Source organism: Choristoneura fumiferana, chromosome 2 (genome assembly GCF_025370935.1).
Source record: "Choristoneura fumiferana chromosome 2, NRCan_CFum_1, whole genome shotgun sequence".
Taxonomy (NCBI): domain Eukaryota; kingdom Metazoa; phylum Arthropoda; class Insecta; order Lepidoptera; family Tortricidae; genus Choristoneura; species Choristoneura fumiferana.
Genome location: NC_133473.1, coordinates 1,478,269 through 1,495,709, shown reverse-complemented (window position 1 = coordinate 1,495,709; position 17,441 = coordinate 1,478,269). Strand labels below are relative to the sequence as shown.

At 39.0% G+C, this 17,441-nt stretch overlaps 2 protein-coding genes across 6 annotated transcripts in view; both read left to right on the top strand.

Annotated features, from left to right (window-relative positions):
* LOC141445605 (beta-1,4-glucuronyltransferase 1-like) overlaps positions 1 to 17,441 on the top strand; it is a 37,475-nt gene that overhangs the window by 16,445 nt on the left and 3,589 nt on the right. For both annotated transcript variants that reach the window (XM_074111448.1, XM_074111449.1), the window contains exon 4: positions 101 to 257. In XM_074111448.1, the coding sequence (XP_073967549.1) occupies positions 101 to 257 (157 nt within the window). The remainder of the gene's footprint in view (positions 1 to 100; positions 258 to 17,441) is intronic.
* Positions 10,270 to 16,868, top strand: LOC141445606 (trypsin beta-like). 4 transcript variants are annotated; one of them, XM_074111454.1, is made up of 6 exons: positions 10,270 to 10,327; positions 11,484 to 11,655; positions 12,159 to 12,405; positions 13,560 to 13,809; positions 14,821 to 14,970; positions 16,428 to 16,868. In XM_074111454.1, the coding sequence occupies exons 2-6, from the start codon at positions 11,607 to 11,609 to the stop codon at positions 16,572 to 16,574; spliced, it is 843 nt and encodes a 280-aa protein (XP_073967555.1). In that variant the 5' UTR covers positions 10,270 to 10,327; positions 11,484 to 11,606; the 3' UTR covers positions 16,575 to 16,868. The 4 variants fall into 4 exon arrangements, with proteins under 4 accessions (XP_073967555.1, XP_073967552.1, XP_073967554.1 ...); XM_074111451.1 differs by having other exon boundaries at positions 11,394 to 11,655; XM_074111453.1 differs by having other exon boundaries at positions 10,291 to 10,319; positions 11,394 to 11,655.

The window sequence follows — 17,441 nt, the reverse complement described above, 5'->3', positions numbered from 1 at the left end:
ATCGCATATTCTGAATTAATTGTAGAGCTACGGAACGTGATGAATGACTTTTGTCGTTTGAAGATAGTTTTAGAGACAATAACCTCTTCTTTTTCTCCAGATGGGAAGCGTCTGGCGGCAATGAGAGTGCACACACGCACGTCAGCCACAACGTGACCAACTTCGAGCTGCTCTACGAGCCATTCTACGTGGCGTCCGATACTGCGCCGCCTCATGATGAGAGGTTCCTGGGCTACGGGTTCACCAGGAACACTCAGGTTTGTTGCATATTTATTATCACGTTCAATAATTATGGTTAAGTACCTGCCTGTGTGATTTTTGCCGCCTTATTCTATTTGTTCAAGTCATTTTGTTTCACTCTATTCCATTGACAGTGATGCAAAAATAAGCGGTTCTTAAGTAAAAGTTTCACTTAATACTATTTTAAAGATTGCATCTTCTTTATAAGCAAGATTATCGCCATTGTTTCCTGAATTCCGTTATTAAGAAGATGCGTGTACGTCATCATCATTAAGATTTGTATCTTCGCCACCGTTATTATGGCTACCACTATTATGTATGACACATGTCACAGTTCACTTAAGGTTGTATATTTGTCTATACCTATTTTACTGAAACAAAACTTCCAATGCGATTTACTCAGAATTTAGAATATACCAGAAACCTTATAGAGTCATCTGCATTATTATCTGCAACAGCGCAGCGTTCAAAAATATCTGACACGTCCTACCGACCCTAGAAATAGAGTCGTGTCAGATATTACTTTGTTGTGTCAGATATCGGTGTTGGTGATTGTACAGTCAACTGCAAAGATATCGACACGGCCAAAGTTACAAAAATATGTATAGGTCGTGTGACCTTAATGTTAAGTGCATAAAGTCGTGTATACAAATTTTTGTAGCTTTGGCCGTGTATCTTTGCACGTGACTGTTATACGAGTATGAATGCCCTTGTTATTGAAGTCAAGAAGAAGAATTAACTTCGACTTTTTGTTTAATTGATACTTTAAAGCGTTTTACTTAGAAATATATTTTACAATTACTCTTTCTTGAGCACCGTAATACAGTAAGCGTATTGTATAGTCGAGTTAATAAACTTGTGGGCAAAAATTTAATCAAAAATATCTGTACTTACACGGTTCTACGCCGTTAACAATAGTCGTGTTCAGATATTTTTGATCAAATTGTTGCTCACAAGTTCATGAATTCGACTGTACAGCAGCAGTAGCGATGTAATGCCGAATCTTTCACTCCGGCAGTTCTTTAGAACAGTCGAGGTATCCCACATCCCGCTGCTAGCTCCGAGCTCCGAGGTGCATGGCGCATAGCCAACATTCTGCCCCGATCTTCACACGGGAATCTTTAGATAACTTTTTGTTCCGAGTAAGGTTAACTATAAAGTCGCACATTTAGATTGGAAGCGGATTCAACAACGGAATGATTCTCAAATTAAATATTGCAAACATTTTTAGACGCCCTGCTGTTCTAGAGGTCGACAAATCAAAACAACAATGATCAAAAATCTATAAATTCCACAGAATGAAGCAGAATAAAAGGCAATCACGTGTCAACGTTTAACTTTTTAATTTGACTAAACTTTCATTTATTTTCAGCCAGAAGCTTAATGGCTAGTATAGGTAATGCCACCAGAGTTGAGGTCACGCACACAAGAACATTGTTATGTAGTGACAGCTCGATTTTGACATTTACTGATGCATTTAATTCATCTCCTTTTTAACCGACTTCAAAAAAAGGAGGAGGTTATCTATTCGGTTGTATTTTTTTTATCCTCCGAACTCCTTCATTTGTGAACCGATTTGATTTTTTTTTCATTCGCATAGAATACCTTCAATTAGGTCCCATAAGCACCGAATCAGGATCTGATGATTGGATCCTAAGGAAATCGAGGGAACTCTTCAATTATTGTAGGGACACATGGTAATTTGGATATATTTAGTAGTAACTCGTGCATTTACTTTTGAAAATCATCATTTGGTGAAGTGGAACTGATGATGAAGACCACAGTTGACCATCGGAGTTACTACTAGTACTCAATAACTAATGTATTTCACGGTTTGAATTTCAATTACTTTAACACAGTTGCTAAGCAATTTATGCTCATCGTAATGCATATGGTGAAATGGAATGGGTGGTGAAGCACCAGGACTCTTCAATAATGAATGTCTCAGCATCGGGAAAAACAATCTTTCGTAAAAGGTGGCCAGCAGTTGACATTAAACTATTGTATCTTAGATTACTTACAATAAAAAAGCGTGAAAAAACATTTATAACCAAAAATTTAACCGACTACAAAAATCTATGAAAATAATTTTCTATCAGTCTGAAGTCGGTGCCTCAGTACGAGCCAGCAGGAGTGATTTAAGCCCAATATATAGTTATAGTATTTAGGTGAGGTAGACGACTATAGGTCCACTCCTGCGGACTCGTGCTGAGGCACCGACTTCAGACTGGTAGAAAATTATTTTCATGGATTTTTATACTCGGTTCAATTTTTTGTTATACATTTTTTGTGCTATCAGTTCTTCATGTAGCTGAGTGTGTAATCATTCACTTCAACTCTCGTTGCACTACCTGTACCTACGTTGTGTCTTGCTTACAACACAGTTACGTTTAGTGCCACATATTTTCGTTTATAAACAGAAAATCGCTCTTCTCTACTTCTTAAATCAAAAAGTGATATTGTGAATTAATAAGGATAGCAAAGCGAAAAAAAGTGCTGTAGGACCACGGTTATTATTCAATGAGGGCTATCGCGAATGAATTCGCCACTAGAGGCGCTAGTGTAGCGTGAGGTCTCCGAAATGTCAAATCTCATAGTTTTTGGGTGAGCTACGCGGGTTTATTTATAATCAGAATAATTTTGTGAATATTTTGTAACATGTGAAATTAATTATGGCAAATATGCGTTCCGGGGCAATGAATGTCTGTGTTTTGAGACAGTTATGGCTTTCGGAAACCTTTGTCCTCCCTTTTTTCCGAACAAAACGGGGACTATGCAACACTGTGGCATGCTTGATATTTTTATGGTACGGTTTTAAGGTGTATTAAATATGATTTTAATCTAAAATTTGTTTTCACGCACGTAATAACAGACTTTGAAAGCCATACTTAAAAACCTCACGCAACAGTGCGCCATCTAGTGAGACAAAAAACGATAGCCCTCATTGATCTGCCACATTATACCAAACGTTCATTTAATGTTCCTATAGTGCGATATACGTTGCGTAGAATCAATACCTATTTACTGTCGCGAACAGTAACATTCCGCGTTGTGGCATTATTGTATTTGAACTAATTTATAAAGGGTTATCTTGCTCGTTAGGCTCGTTATGCTGTGTGTTGCCACTCAGAAAAGTTAAAAACGCGTGTACTACAGTCAGCAGCAAAAGTAGCGGATCACTTTAGACAATCTTGCAAGGCAATACACATGTAGTGGTGAATGTATTGCCATCGTATTTTGTCGGAAAAGTTTTTTTTTTTATTCGACTGGATGGCAGACGAGCAAGTGGGTCTCCTGATGGTAAGAGATCACCACCGCCCATAAACATCTGCAACACCAGGGGTATTGCAGATGCGTTGCCAACCTAGAGGCCTAAGATGGGATACCTCAAGTGCCAGTAATTTCACCGGCTGTCTTACTCTCCACGTCGAAACACAGTGCAAGCACTGCTGCTTCACGGCAGGATTAGCGAGTAAGATGGTGGTAGCAATCCGGGCGGACCTTGCACAAGGTCCTACCACCTGCATGTATAAGTATGTTTTTATCTAGCTATCTTAACTAGCTTACTGAAGTTAACTGTAGCCGATTCAGAAAGCAACATAAATAGAACTTTTCCGACAAACTACGAAGGTAAAACATTATTCAATACATCTGTAGGTTAAAATCTCATGACTGTTATTTTGAGACGTAAAATTTAAGTTTTAGAATTTTCGCTTATGTTTCTACACGAGCGAATATTGTGTTGTTTCACGTAATAAGATTATTATTATAGGCTGTTAAATGAGTTATAGCCCGTCCTGTAATGGAGACAGTAGCCGTTTGATGAGAGAAAAGCTTAATTAAAGTGCAAAGCCGGCAGATTTAATTTAGCGAATGCCAGCTGGGCGGGCCGGGGGGGCTACTATGAACTAGTACCGTCCCTCTCACTCTCGTATTAAATAATATTAGCGTCATCGGGACGGCAAGATATGAAGTTGGAGTTTTGCATTTCGTAGTATAGGACCGGGGGGTTGCAGTAGAGCTATTAAAATCCCTTTTATTTGATTAAATTGACAATATACTATAGATACTTAAAATATCTCTATCTATCTATCTTGCTCGCTAATCCTGCCGTGAAGCAGCAGTGCTTGTACTGTTGTGTTTCGGCGTGGAGAGTAAGACAGCCGGTGAAATTACTGGCACGTGAGTTATCCCATCTTAGAGGTTGGCAACGCGTCTGCAATACCCCTGGTGTTGCAGATGTTTATGGGCGGTGGTGATCTCTTACCATCAGGAGACCCACTTTTTGCTCGTTTGCCATCCAGTCGAATAAAAAAAAAAAACTTAAAATGGAAGAAAGAATGGAAGAAAGTAATATTCGTGATATACACAGAGAAAAAGAAACAGGTTGGGTACAAATTATCAAGAAATTGTCCCAACTCAGCATAACCTCGTAAGACCCACGTAAAATTTAGATTATTTTAATTTACCTATAATGTCAATCGTTAAAAGTTGATATTTGCTTTGAGGTAATTTTTGCATTATACTATTTAGATAGTCGTTAAGTCTCAGTTGATATTTAGTTTATGTATGAGTAAAAATGGCGTTGGGCGGCGATGATCGCTTACCATCAGGTGACCCGCATGCTCGTTTGCTAGCTATTTGATAAAAAAACCGGCCAAGAGCGTGTCGGAAATACCCGAAATAGGGTTCCGTAGCCATTACGAAAAAAATAAGTATTATTTTTCTAAGGATTTCGTATTTTATACGGAATCTTCCATAGTGGTATATTTTATACCTTAGGCTGCTATTTACTCTTAAACTACTAATAATTCTCAAGCAAACTTAACCGTTAGTTTTCCTTGAAAGTTTGATAGACTTACTACCATCCTGAATTTTTTTAAATTTTTCCACCCACCGTTTAGATTTTAGGGGGGGAGGACGCTTGATGTTAATGAAAATTAGCTTTTTAAAGTTGAATATTTCGCAAACAAATCACTGAATCGAAAAGTCGTCTTAGCAAACCTCTAATGGTTTTAAAAGACCTATCCAACGATAGCCCACACTATAGGGTTGGATAAGAAAAAAAAAACACCCCAACTTTACGTCTATGGGAGGTAACCTAAAAATTTTTTTTTTAATTTTTTAGTGTACCATTTTGTCGGCATAATATATCCGTGCAAAATTACAGCGCTCTAGCATTCATAGCAATTATAGCCCCTGAGCAAAGCCGCGGACGGACGGACAGACAGACAGACAGACAAGGCGAAACTATAAGGGTTCCGGTTTACTATAAAGGTTAGCGTGCTCTCTGTCATACTTAAAGTATAATAGTGGTAAAGTTTTTGATTTTGTTAACTTTATATTTCGATAGATATTGCAGTGCAGTCACCTGCATTAATATCTGCCACAGCGGAGCGTGCATAAATATCCGATACGAATATTTCTAGGGCCGGTACGACGTGTCAGATATTTTTGCACGCTCCGCTGTGGTAGATGTTGCAGGTGACTGTACTAGTATATTAAAATATGCTGAAAGGCGCTGGCGAGATTTTTCTCCGTTAATTAGAATATCTAATTTAATCAATTTATCGTTCGCCGAGCAACTGTAATATGAGTCACTTCTGAAGTTGAACATGTTCCTTCTAACCGGATCTCTAGTAACCTGGAGTGACCAAGTGAGCGGCTGTGCTTCACGGAGCCATCTTTTTCAAAGATTTGTTTGAATCTCTGGTGCATAATAGTGGTTCAATTAAAGCAGCGGTTGAACTGTAAGTGAGCTTAAATTGATAAGGGCACACCTACGTCACACCTTCTGTAATGAAAAAAAAAACAATCCCTGACCTTAGCTTTATCTTTTAACTAGCTTTTGCCCGCGGCTACCCCCGCGTGGAATTCGTTTATGCCGCGCTGTTCCCTCGGGAACTGTGCATTTTTCCGGGATAAATAGTAGCCTATGTCGAATCACTCTCTGGCCCATAAACTATCTCTATACCAAAAATTACATCGATCCGTCGCTCCGTTACGACGTGAAAGACGGAAAAACATACAAACACACACACACTTTCACATTTATAATATTAGTATGGATAAGAAATTAGAGAGTTAATTACGTAGTGCTTTTCTGTACCGCTGCAGTGATTATGAAAAGTTCTATCCTCCTCGTTATCAAATGAGAAAGTAAACTAAAGCAAATAGAGGTGAGAAAAACAGCGTCGCGATGTCGCGATGAAAATAGCGGAGGTTATGAACGCGCGGAATATTTCCCGCCTCGTAACCCGACACCGGGCTGAATTAGTGTACGTTGCGGGCATTAACGGGTCGACGGGCCAATCAGAACACGGCATCGCTCCGCTAATCCGCGCTCTCAGCTGACGCGGGTAACGTCTTTGCCGCCGTTTTAATTTGTTTGTTCAGCTTTGTTTGATTTTACTTGTTTTGTTAGTTTTAAGACAAACAGTAGTTTATTGTATAACTCTTTATTGCACTTAAAACACATGAAAAGGAAAACTGATTAGATGTACAAGAGCGATTTCATCCCTTCAAGGGTTCTTTCAGTTAACCATGAACGATTGACAGGACACCAGAAATATGTATACTTAAGTACATATTTTATGCATAAATACAAAACAGAGTGCATCAGTGCAGTGCAGTTACTTTATACTTGCTATATATTTTTTTACAAATAAAACTTGGAGCGATCACTAGTTTATGGAAAACACATCGACGATTGAGCTTAATGATGGAACTTTTCACCTAAACTGTCTTAAAAATATATATATTAAGCGAGGGATAACAAATCGATCTAGCTTGGTCTTATCTCTGGGAAAACGCTTATTATCGAGTTTTAGCCCGCGCAAAGCTCGGTTGCCCAGGTACTAAGTGTTTACACGGATAAGCATGGTCTCACGGAATCGTGATAAAATTTCAATAGATTAACTAAAATATTACATTTTATAATGTTGAGACAACAATAGTTTATCTTGCCTAATTCTTTGCCGAATTGGTAGTTCATGGAAATGAGGTTACTAGTACGCTTTTATGTAATGAAAAAAGTTATTTGTGCTTGATGCAATTTCAGCGAATCAATAGCGTCGCCTATGATCACGAACATAGCGGTTAAAATAGCCGCTGCAACAGCTACCTCAAGTTACAGGAGATTCACCAATAGTAGTTAAAACAAACCGTACATCCAAAAAGTGACGAACATAAAGGACCCCGGACCTAAAGTATGGAAAATGTAGTTTCAGTTAAATATCCCGAGATTTTGATATGTTACAGATTTCAAAGTCCTGGGGGCCTACCATGATCTTTTCATAAACGATCCAAACGCAGAACAGTTCAATTTAGGCACCTAAACTGAATCGTCGAAGTTGGTACCACGACGTTTATTTCTCAGAGCTGAGTCTCAATGGTTTACAAGTGAATGAAAGACCGCTATTGTCTCTGGTCCGAAACTGAAACGCTAAGTCGCGAAAGGGATGCCGCTATATGCAAACCAAATATTGTATACTAAAACCTCTTTATTTTGGAAAACCATAACTCTATGTCATTCCGTTGTCTTAGCAACCGTTGTGTTGATTACAAATAAAATGTTTACGCTGTCACTAATCCACGAGTCTCTTTTCTCACTGAAAAATTAGTTTAATTAGTTTTATCAATGAGGAGTTAAAAAGCACAATGTCGTGCTCGTACCTATGAAAAGTTATAAAACTTGAATAAAAGTTTAAAAGTTCTTGAAATTTAAAAATGTTCCAAGTAAAACACTTAAAATTCCAAAAGAATTGACAGAATGAGTAACTTGTACTGAATCGCTAAATTTGACACTGAAGCGATTCAATTCTCACTCAAGTTAAGCGTCATGGTACGAAAACCGCTTGAAGTGAGTGAATGAAAATGTCTGTATCGCTGTCGCTGAACCGTGCTTGAACTGAATCGCAAATGTAACGTCGTGGTACGAAATAGCGATGCAGTTCAGTTTAGAGCCTAAAAAGAATCGTATTAAGAGAGCGTGGTAGGCCCCCTGAACAAAAGTCTTTAAGGTAAGGGTGCTACCTCTGCTTCCAAATCCCTTTCAGGGCTTAGTTTAGTTTTTTAGAGACTTTTGTTCAGGACTTTGAAATCTATAACATATCAAAATCTCTGGATATTTAGCTGAAACCACATTTTTCATAATTTAGGTCCAGGTTCCTTTCCTAAAAACTGTGTTAAAGTAACTTCTGAAACTGTCTGCCATGTTTCTTGAGGCGCATTCTTCTGCGCTCAATCAAGTGGTATGTAAAAGAGCACTTTACACCATATGTGACCATATTTATGGAATTAACGTTTTGATTTTGATTTTTGGTGTGGAAATCGGTTCGTCAATTACGGAGTTCTGATCGGTGGTAACAAAACATAAAAAAAATCCACCGTCAAGTCGGTTAAAAAGACTAGGAAGTGGAAGCTGTATTCACTTTGTCCCTATGATGCCATCTTCATACAGATTTAAACTTAACAAATAACACTGTATTTTCTGCTGGGAGATACAAATAACTGAGCCCGTCAGCCAGCCGGGCTCCAGGGAGCGATAAAGGTTCCGCAAAAAGAACTGAAAACAAATAAATAAATAATATATCAGGGTTTGTGCTCCGGTTACAATTTTATTGCATTTAACGTCAAGACCCTTCTTCGAGACCTGAGCGGAGCCGTCACGCGTTCATATTTAAAACGGCAGGGTTGGACGAATAAGAAGTATCTTAGAGGTAGAGCTGATCAAATAAACGGAATAATGCGGCCAAATTTATTGGAACGACGTCATTAGGTACATATTTACGATACCTCTTGTCCTGTTATATCGTAAAAAAACACGTTTTATTCATTTATTTATTTGAAAAACAAGCAGCATATATATCACAGTCAAGACCAAAAAGTTGCACACTGCTAAAGCTGCGTTAGCAGGTATTACTTCTGATTTCTATTAACTTTTTCCATTGTGACACGAAAATTATCCATACAATTGTATGATCCATACACAAGTATGATCAATTTTCGTGTCACAATGGAAAAAGTTATTGGAAATTAAAACTACGTACTAACGCAGCTTTGACGGTGTGCAACGTTTTAGCCTTCAGCCAATTAACATTTTTGTTCCTCGAGCGAGCGTTACAAGTTTTAACCAAATTAGGGGATCTTATGTTCTTTTTTTCTTCAAAGTCGCTACAGTCTCTACGAAGCAGAGGTGGTCGTCGGATGGGGATACCCCAAAATTTCCCGTAGGAATTCCTAAAAACTATACTGTGAATTTCATTAAAATTTCATAGAAACCCGCTCCAAATTTCACGTCTCTAATCCTAGAGGTTGTAAGTTAACTCTGAAGTTACGTTGAAAAAGTTTGTGGTCGTTAAATTTTCTTTTTTTTTACTTTTCTGTGTAACTTTCTTTCTTTCCGTTAGAAACTTTTGTAAAGTATCAGAAAATTTATATAAGAGATGGATGAAATCGGTTAAGTCGTTCTCAAGGTATTGTGTGACTAAGGGAGATAGGGATTCATTCTTGTAATTATGTATTGTATAGCTCTTTATTGTACATAAAACATGTTAAAACAACTGTTAACAAGAGAAAAATATGTACAATGGCGAACTTATCCCTTAAAGGGATCTATTCCAGTTAACCTTTGAACGATTGAAAGGACATTCGCAACAAATATGTACTCGCGTATCTATAAATTGCGCATAAAAATAACAGATTACACTGAGAAATAACAAAGTGTACAAAGGCGAGCTTATCCCATAAAGGGATCTCTTCCCGATACCTTGAAACGATTGACAGCACAATATAAAAAAGAGTGGAATCGTCATGAAAAGTTAAAAGACCCGAAATCTAAAATTGAGCTGAGTAACATTTGGAATCATTTTTGCGGGTCCGCTCTCCGCTTCCCTTTGGCCGCCGCGTCACGGTCCGCTGCGGGGTGAAGGTCGCTGAATCATCGTCGCAGACACCAGTTCAAGTTTATTAATAAACGATCGTTTAAATGTCGCTGTTACGATTATTATGACTAAATAAATAGGTTACTGGCTTTCGAGTTGGAGCATATGCTATTAAAACTATAAATACGAAATTTAGTGCGTGTGTAAGTTTATTTGTTATACTTTTACTTTAAAATGGCTTCTCGTATTTGAATGTAATTTGGTATGTGGATAACTGGATCTTAGAAATATCACATAAGCTATATTTTCAGGGGATCGGGATTTGTGCGTAAAATTCCGAAATCTTAACCATTAGCCTTGAGACAAATTTTCACAGGTGTTCTTCATGTAACGTAAATGAAAACTAGTACTAAAGTCAAGTGAATTGATAACCTTCTTTTTGTTTTGATGTCGATGAATTAAACCAAAACGAACTAAAAACTAAATTAGATGGAGTATTCCCAACTTAGGATAGCGAATTAGTATTAATTATTGGATCCTTGATTTATTTTTTAGAAAGCCAAGTGTTTAAGCGTGAAACATGCTAGAAATCAGTGTGAAAAGTTTTTGGTTTTGAAATTATTGTGGCATTGGTACCAATTTAAGATTTCTTAGTAACGGCTAAATTAGTTTTTAAATGACGAAACTTTATTTAACGCGAAGAAATAAAAATAGGAGAGATGAATTACCTCGTTTTCTTGTTGCTACTATAATTGTCAGGGAAGTTAAGCCATAAAATCCAAAGTTTTCTTTTACACATGGGGAGAGGTTTTTTTTATATGGAATTTATTTCTTCTTCGTCTTTTTCTTAATAAGCTACAGTACGGGTTTTTTTAAATATCCTGTCAAAAAATGCCTTACTTATTGATGGTTTAATTACAACCCCAAGATTTTCACTGAAAAAGAAAACGCTTAAATTGATTCACTATGGGCAAATGGCAATCATAAGTATCTATGGGTGGCAGTGATGCTTACCATGAGATGACCAACATGCCCACTTGTCAAACATGATAATTTGAGCGCAAATGCGTATAATACTCTTGTTATTCACGACAAAAACTTACAGAAGGGGCTCTGACTAATCTATATTAGGATATGTCTTTTGTGATAGATAATATTTGTTATGCCATCTCTGTTTGTTTTGCCCGAATAGACGGAGGCGTCAGCACATTTATCTGTTAAATAAAATTCACCAACGAGTGGTGAAACAGGTCTTTAACATATTTTTAGTCCTTAATCGATCTCGGCTGCATTTCAACGATATTCAGCTTTCATATTTTTTGCGTCGCCGACGTGTCAACTGAATTTTACCCCCCAAAGGTCATGACCGTGGCTGACCGTGAGAAATTACCTATTGCGGTCAAGTTGACCAACCGTTTTGACAATTATGATAGTGCCTGCGGCAGTACGATCTCAGCTATTTGATCTACCAGTCAGTGCAAGATGACTTGGGTTTTGGCGGTGGCACTGCTGTGCTTGCTTACTGGTGTAGGTAAGTTTGAGTTTCGTTATTGTGTAATGTTATTTACTCGTAGATTTCAGTGAAATGACGCCCGTCGTGAACTGTTCCACGATGATGTTTGAAGTGTGAAACAGATTAGTTCTTAGCAATTTAAGGTAGTGATTTTGTGTGCATAGTTTACATTATGCAAGCGCTGGCCAATTAGTATCGGTACCTTAAGGGCAAGTTGGCGTAGTTTTTTGACCAAACACTATATGAGTGAAAAAGCTCGCCGAGCTCAAACTTTAGAGTTATGTTGGTATGGTCGAAGTAGGGTCGGTGTTTTGATAGTAATATTAGAAAAAGAAAAAAAAGCTGATGAACTTGTGTGTGCGAGTACAGCCAATATTGTTCTTTGTGCATTGAATTGAAAATGGGTGGGTAAAGGAATTCAACCATATTCATAAAGTTGGGTGGAAAAGCTTTTCCTGCAAACATAATAGTTTAACTACATCAGTATAATAGTTGCTATAACAATTCATGTGAAATTGTAGATCTCCAGGACGCAGTAGATGATACAGCCGATGAGGCTCTCCCAGAAGACGCAGACCTTCAGAATGTGGAGCTGGAACCTTTGGAGGCCGTGTGCCCTGAGCTCAGCGGGCAGATCATCGGTGGCCGCGCCAGTTCCATCACCAGACACCCCTACCAGGTGTCCATGGTGCTGAATGGGAACTCTTTCTGCGGAGGTTTCATCATCAGCCAGGATTACGTGATGACCGCAGCGCATTGCGTGCAGAAGTAAGTCGATTTGATTATATTGTTGTACAGTTAGCATGGACGTATATGGGCAGTAAAGGAGTGGCCAAGGTGCTCAAATATACCAGGTGCTGTATAATTAATCATGAATAATTCAGCAAATGATTAGGTTCGCTGATTGAGCAACCTTGAAAAGATTTTTCATCGGATCAACCAATGTATGGAAACGGTTTCGTCTACGTCAATTAAAGAAAAATTACCTATATTGCTCTACAGGTTATTCACAGGGTGAAGTCAAAATAACTCGGCCACCTGCTGAAGTATTTTGGATTATTTTGCATCTTGTGCTGTATCGGGATTAGTTTTGACTCTCTGCACAATAGAGATTTAGATAGACGATAGATAGATAAAAACCCTATTTGGTACTGCAGACACACAATCAAGATTACAAATACAAAGCATCAGTCTAGACTTAAAAGTAAACAGTTCATATTACGTGTGTGCGCTGCAGCAGTGCAAACGGGCCATGGCCAACATTGTTCATAGGAGCAAAACTCTGATATACTTACCAGAGGACCGAGGACAGAATTTTTTTTTTATGATATCTACTAATATTTTGATGCAATATAAACTCGCTCACATATTTAGTCTAGCTAAATTGATTTCATAAAAATAAATAGACTAGCGAACAAAAAGAATGTTGACAAGAATGTAGTCGTAACATTCAGGCTAGTTGTCGCGACGTATTTCTTTCTGCGTCCGATTTACGACACTTTTTTCAATTAAACACCAATATATCTGTCAGTGTTTACTAACTTATCTCTTCATTGTGTGCCGGGAGTAAGATTTACTCAACATTAGATACTAATTGCGTGAGAGTTGCTGGGAACCGGTGGATGCAAGTGGCAAGTTGTCGTTCATTTTGACGTTCTAAGGAAGAGGCCATTGTTCAGCAGTGGACGTCATCCAGCTGATGATGATGATGAGGTACTAATTTTAGAGAAGTTTACAATTTATATCAACAAACAACTCTTATGTTAGTCACACAAGCCGAATTTTAGACAATTTGAGTGATCGGCCATTTTTGGCTGGCAAATTAGGAATAAGTAGGACGTAAGTATAAGAATATATACATGAGAAAAGTTACTGGCGGAAGCTGGAAAAATGCTGGCATGTTTTATTCAACTTCCCTATAGCGTCAGCCCGTCAGCCATCCGGCTGCGGGTGGGCAGCACGCGGCGCGACTCCGGCGGGCGCATCGTCCGCGTGGCCAACGTGACGGTCCACCCGCAGTACGGCCGGCCGCAGTTCGACAACGACATCGCCGTGCTGCGGCTAGCTCAGCCCCTGGCCTGGAGCAACGCCGTCCGGCCCATCCGGCTGCCGGCGCGGGGGCAGGCCGTGCCGCTCGTCAGGCTGACTGTAACCGGATGGGGCCTCACAGCGGTAAGCTAACACAGGTTATGCTTTCTCTGGTATCTTTTAAGGTCTCTACCCGCTAAATCACACCGTATCATGCCATGACCATAATAGAAACGTGTCAGGGACGGAATGTCCAGCGCATAGATGTCACGCGGCGGCGACGGTTGGTAGTGCTAACGGGCATAGTCTCATACTTGTCAATACAACCAATTTACAAAAGTTGGGAAATCCCGACAGTGTCATTTCAAAGTTTAATATGAACCAATTTTGATGAACCATAGCGAAAAACTACTGCAAGAAATCTTTCTATCACGTCAAAAACCCGCATCGAAATCGGTTCGTCCGTTTGAGAGCTACGATCTCACAGACAGATGGATATTGGCGTCAAACTTATGTCGTTCTTCTTTTTTCGACGGGGGTCAATAAAAAATTAACGTTTTTGCAATATATTCAGCTTTGTAGTCCCAAGGGTGCAGTTAAAAGTAAAATCAGTGATTGCTTATTTTTCTTTCATTGCAAGGTCACTTTCCTTTCACTTTGGAGTGAAAGATGCAAATTGAAACGCGAAAATGAAAGAAAGAAAGAAAGAAAGAACAAAACTATTAACCGTCTGTCTGATTCCTTCTTAATTCCTTAGTTGGACGTTGTTAAATTGGACGTGTTTTGTGTATCTAAATCATGGTGACAAATGTTATTTTCTTTATTTTTGTACAGTTGAGGCAACTGAATCACTTACCACCAGGGTGGAATCTTTGTGCTACTAATATCATTATGACAACACATACATTGTTCAAAGATATCATAGCGAAATTGATCATGAAAGGTCAAATTCTGATACGTGATTCAGTTTCCTGGACTATACACTGAAGGGTTTACATATAGATGCTATGGCGTGCATTGAGTACGCAGGCATGAGTAAGGCAGCAAGTAGACAGTGCTAGTGCTGATGCCCCGCTGCTGCGATCCAAACTAGCAGCCTGTCTACCTCCTCGACCCAAAGCACGCCAATACATGACTCCGTAGTAACTCTTGCAGCCTCGCGGCCGGCGCATCCCTCGTCTGATGATGGAGGCCAACGTGCCCGTGGTGCCGCACTGGTTGTGCCGGTTGTCGTACGGCGACTCTCTCACCAGCAACATGTTCTGCGGGGGCCACTTCCTCATCGGAGGCGTATCTTCTTGTCAGGTATTCCACATCGACGCTCAAAATACACTACGTTGTAAGGACGTGACTAAAGAGTTAAGTTTTTAACGGAATTGGAAGTCCGAATGTAATGTTCGTCAGAACGATCATTTGTCATAACTACTTGTTTTTTAGTAATAATTGTAATTGTTCAGAATTGTTATTAAACAAACCTAACCTAACCTATAGTTTTCTATAGGATGACCATTTAATAATTTCAGCAAATTGTAAGGTTTCAATGGGGAAAAAAATATGACAAGCGATGGTTCGGACAAAAAATACGGCATGACTAGCGAAGAGTATGCAAACTTTGGCGCTTCCATTTTTAACGTGTATCGTCCACACTGCGGCTCAAATAGCGCTGGCGCATTGGAAACGCAATGACGTGCCTCACGTATCACGTTTTTACAGTGTGCCGTCGACATAAGCAACTAAATAAATGCTAATGCACCATGTCAATTCGTCTAAAAAAGCAACTGGCCTAAAAAGCAGCTGGTCTAAGTTGCAACTGGTCTAAAAAGCAGCTGGTCTAAGTAGCAACTGGTCTAAAAAGCAGCTGGTCCTAACCTGTTTTTGTCGAAAACTTGAAAAAACATAGGTAGGTTAGGTTAGGTTAGAGTTGCGTCAAGGCGCGAAGCGCCTCGTCCACGCGGAATAGGAGCTCCGTCGACTTTGAGTCAAAGAATTTTAGACCACTTGATACTTAGACAAGTTACTACTTAGACCAGTTGCTTCTTAGACCACTTGCTGCTTAGACCAAATTGCTAATTTGCTACGTAGATCAACTGCTTTTTAGACGAAATAATACTAACTCGGAAATTATGCGTCAAAAAAGTGACATATGAATGAGTCACGTCACGACGTACAATACGCATTTAAAACGAGATATTTAAAACAAAAAGTTTACGGTGCGTATTTTGTGTACATTTTGTGCACCTTTGTGATCAACCCTTTCAGCTTTATTTACTTAGAGACTAGGTCAAATGGCGTCAAGTGTCCCGTGATATTTATTTAACTATACTAGCTACTCCATTTCATTAAAATTCCACATTAAAGAAAGAAAGAAAGAAAGAAAGAAAATACATTTATTCACAACACAAGACACAACAATAGTATTAAGTACAAATAGACAACACGTAGGAAAGTATGTGTCATTGCGGCATTAAAGTTCTAAAGTTTCTTTGCCTGGCATAGTATTTGCGTAAACGCTTCCTGTTGTATGAGCCAAAGCTCTCGTTGATTAAAATTAATGAAAATTGGCGCGTTCAACTGGACACAGATATCATAATATTGTGATTTGGTGGACGAAATGATAGTTTAATTATTTTTGCTGGCTTTTTAAATGCAACGTTAATTTTAAGTGCGCGAGCTCGACATTCATTACCTGGTTTTTAGAAACTACCTACCTATATACAGCCAGAAAAAAATGTATTTTTTTAACAAAAACTTTTTTTTTTCAGGGGGACTCGGGAGGCCCTGCCGTGTTCCGTGGAACAGCTTTCGGAGTGGTTTCCTTCGCTAGAGGCTGTGCTTTGCCTCTCTCTCCCACAGTCTTCACCAACATAGCAGCATTGAGAGACTGGATAACGACAAACACCGGGATCTAATCAAAACCCGTGGCCGTATTGTCTAATGCCCGGCCGCTCGCGATCACATTCACTATCTCTTTCCGCCTTCATCTTATACCGTGTGAGAGAAAGAACTGGTGAAAACGATTGTAATTACGAGTACAAGTGCGTTAGGCAATACGGCCTCAGCTCTAACCAGAAGAAATAGCATCAGTTATTCAACAAGCGTCTGTGATATAAATAAACTTTAAATATAACATTCTTGTGCCAGATTTTTGTTAGCGTTGGCAATCATTGTTTTCGAACGTTTCTAAATAAATATTGAGAATTGAAGTTGTTTTCTTTAGATTTAATTGACTGTACAGATTTTTACTAATGACTTTTCGAGAAGGTGCGGTAGGGTAGAGTTATTTTTTCGTTATGCGGGTTATATAATTTTAGATTTTGCGGGATGACAGCTCTGCTAGAGTATTGGCAAATAGGTATCGCGTGGAATCATAAATGTAATCCTGCGCCGACAGGAATGAGTGCGTTGCCATTTGGCACAGAAAATCGTGCTAGAAATGTTAGGGTTCACGACTGTAGCTAATCATTATCATAGTAGTCGTACGACGGCCACTATTGAAAGAAAGAAGGAAAGAAAGAAAGATTTATTTTGGCTCCATCTGGGCTGTTTCACCAACCATTGATTAGTGTTAACTGACGGTTAAGTGTGATGCCGTCTCTATTTGTTTTGTTCGAACAGACGGAGACGGCATCACATTTAACCGTCAGTTAACACTAATCAATGGATGGTGAAACAGCCCCGACTAAAACTAGAACTAAAACTATGTTACTTGGTGACACGACAGGATACCAAAAAGGGTCTCCACTCAGCATGTGTTGGACGTAGGCCTCCTCCATGCT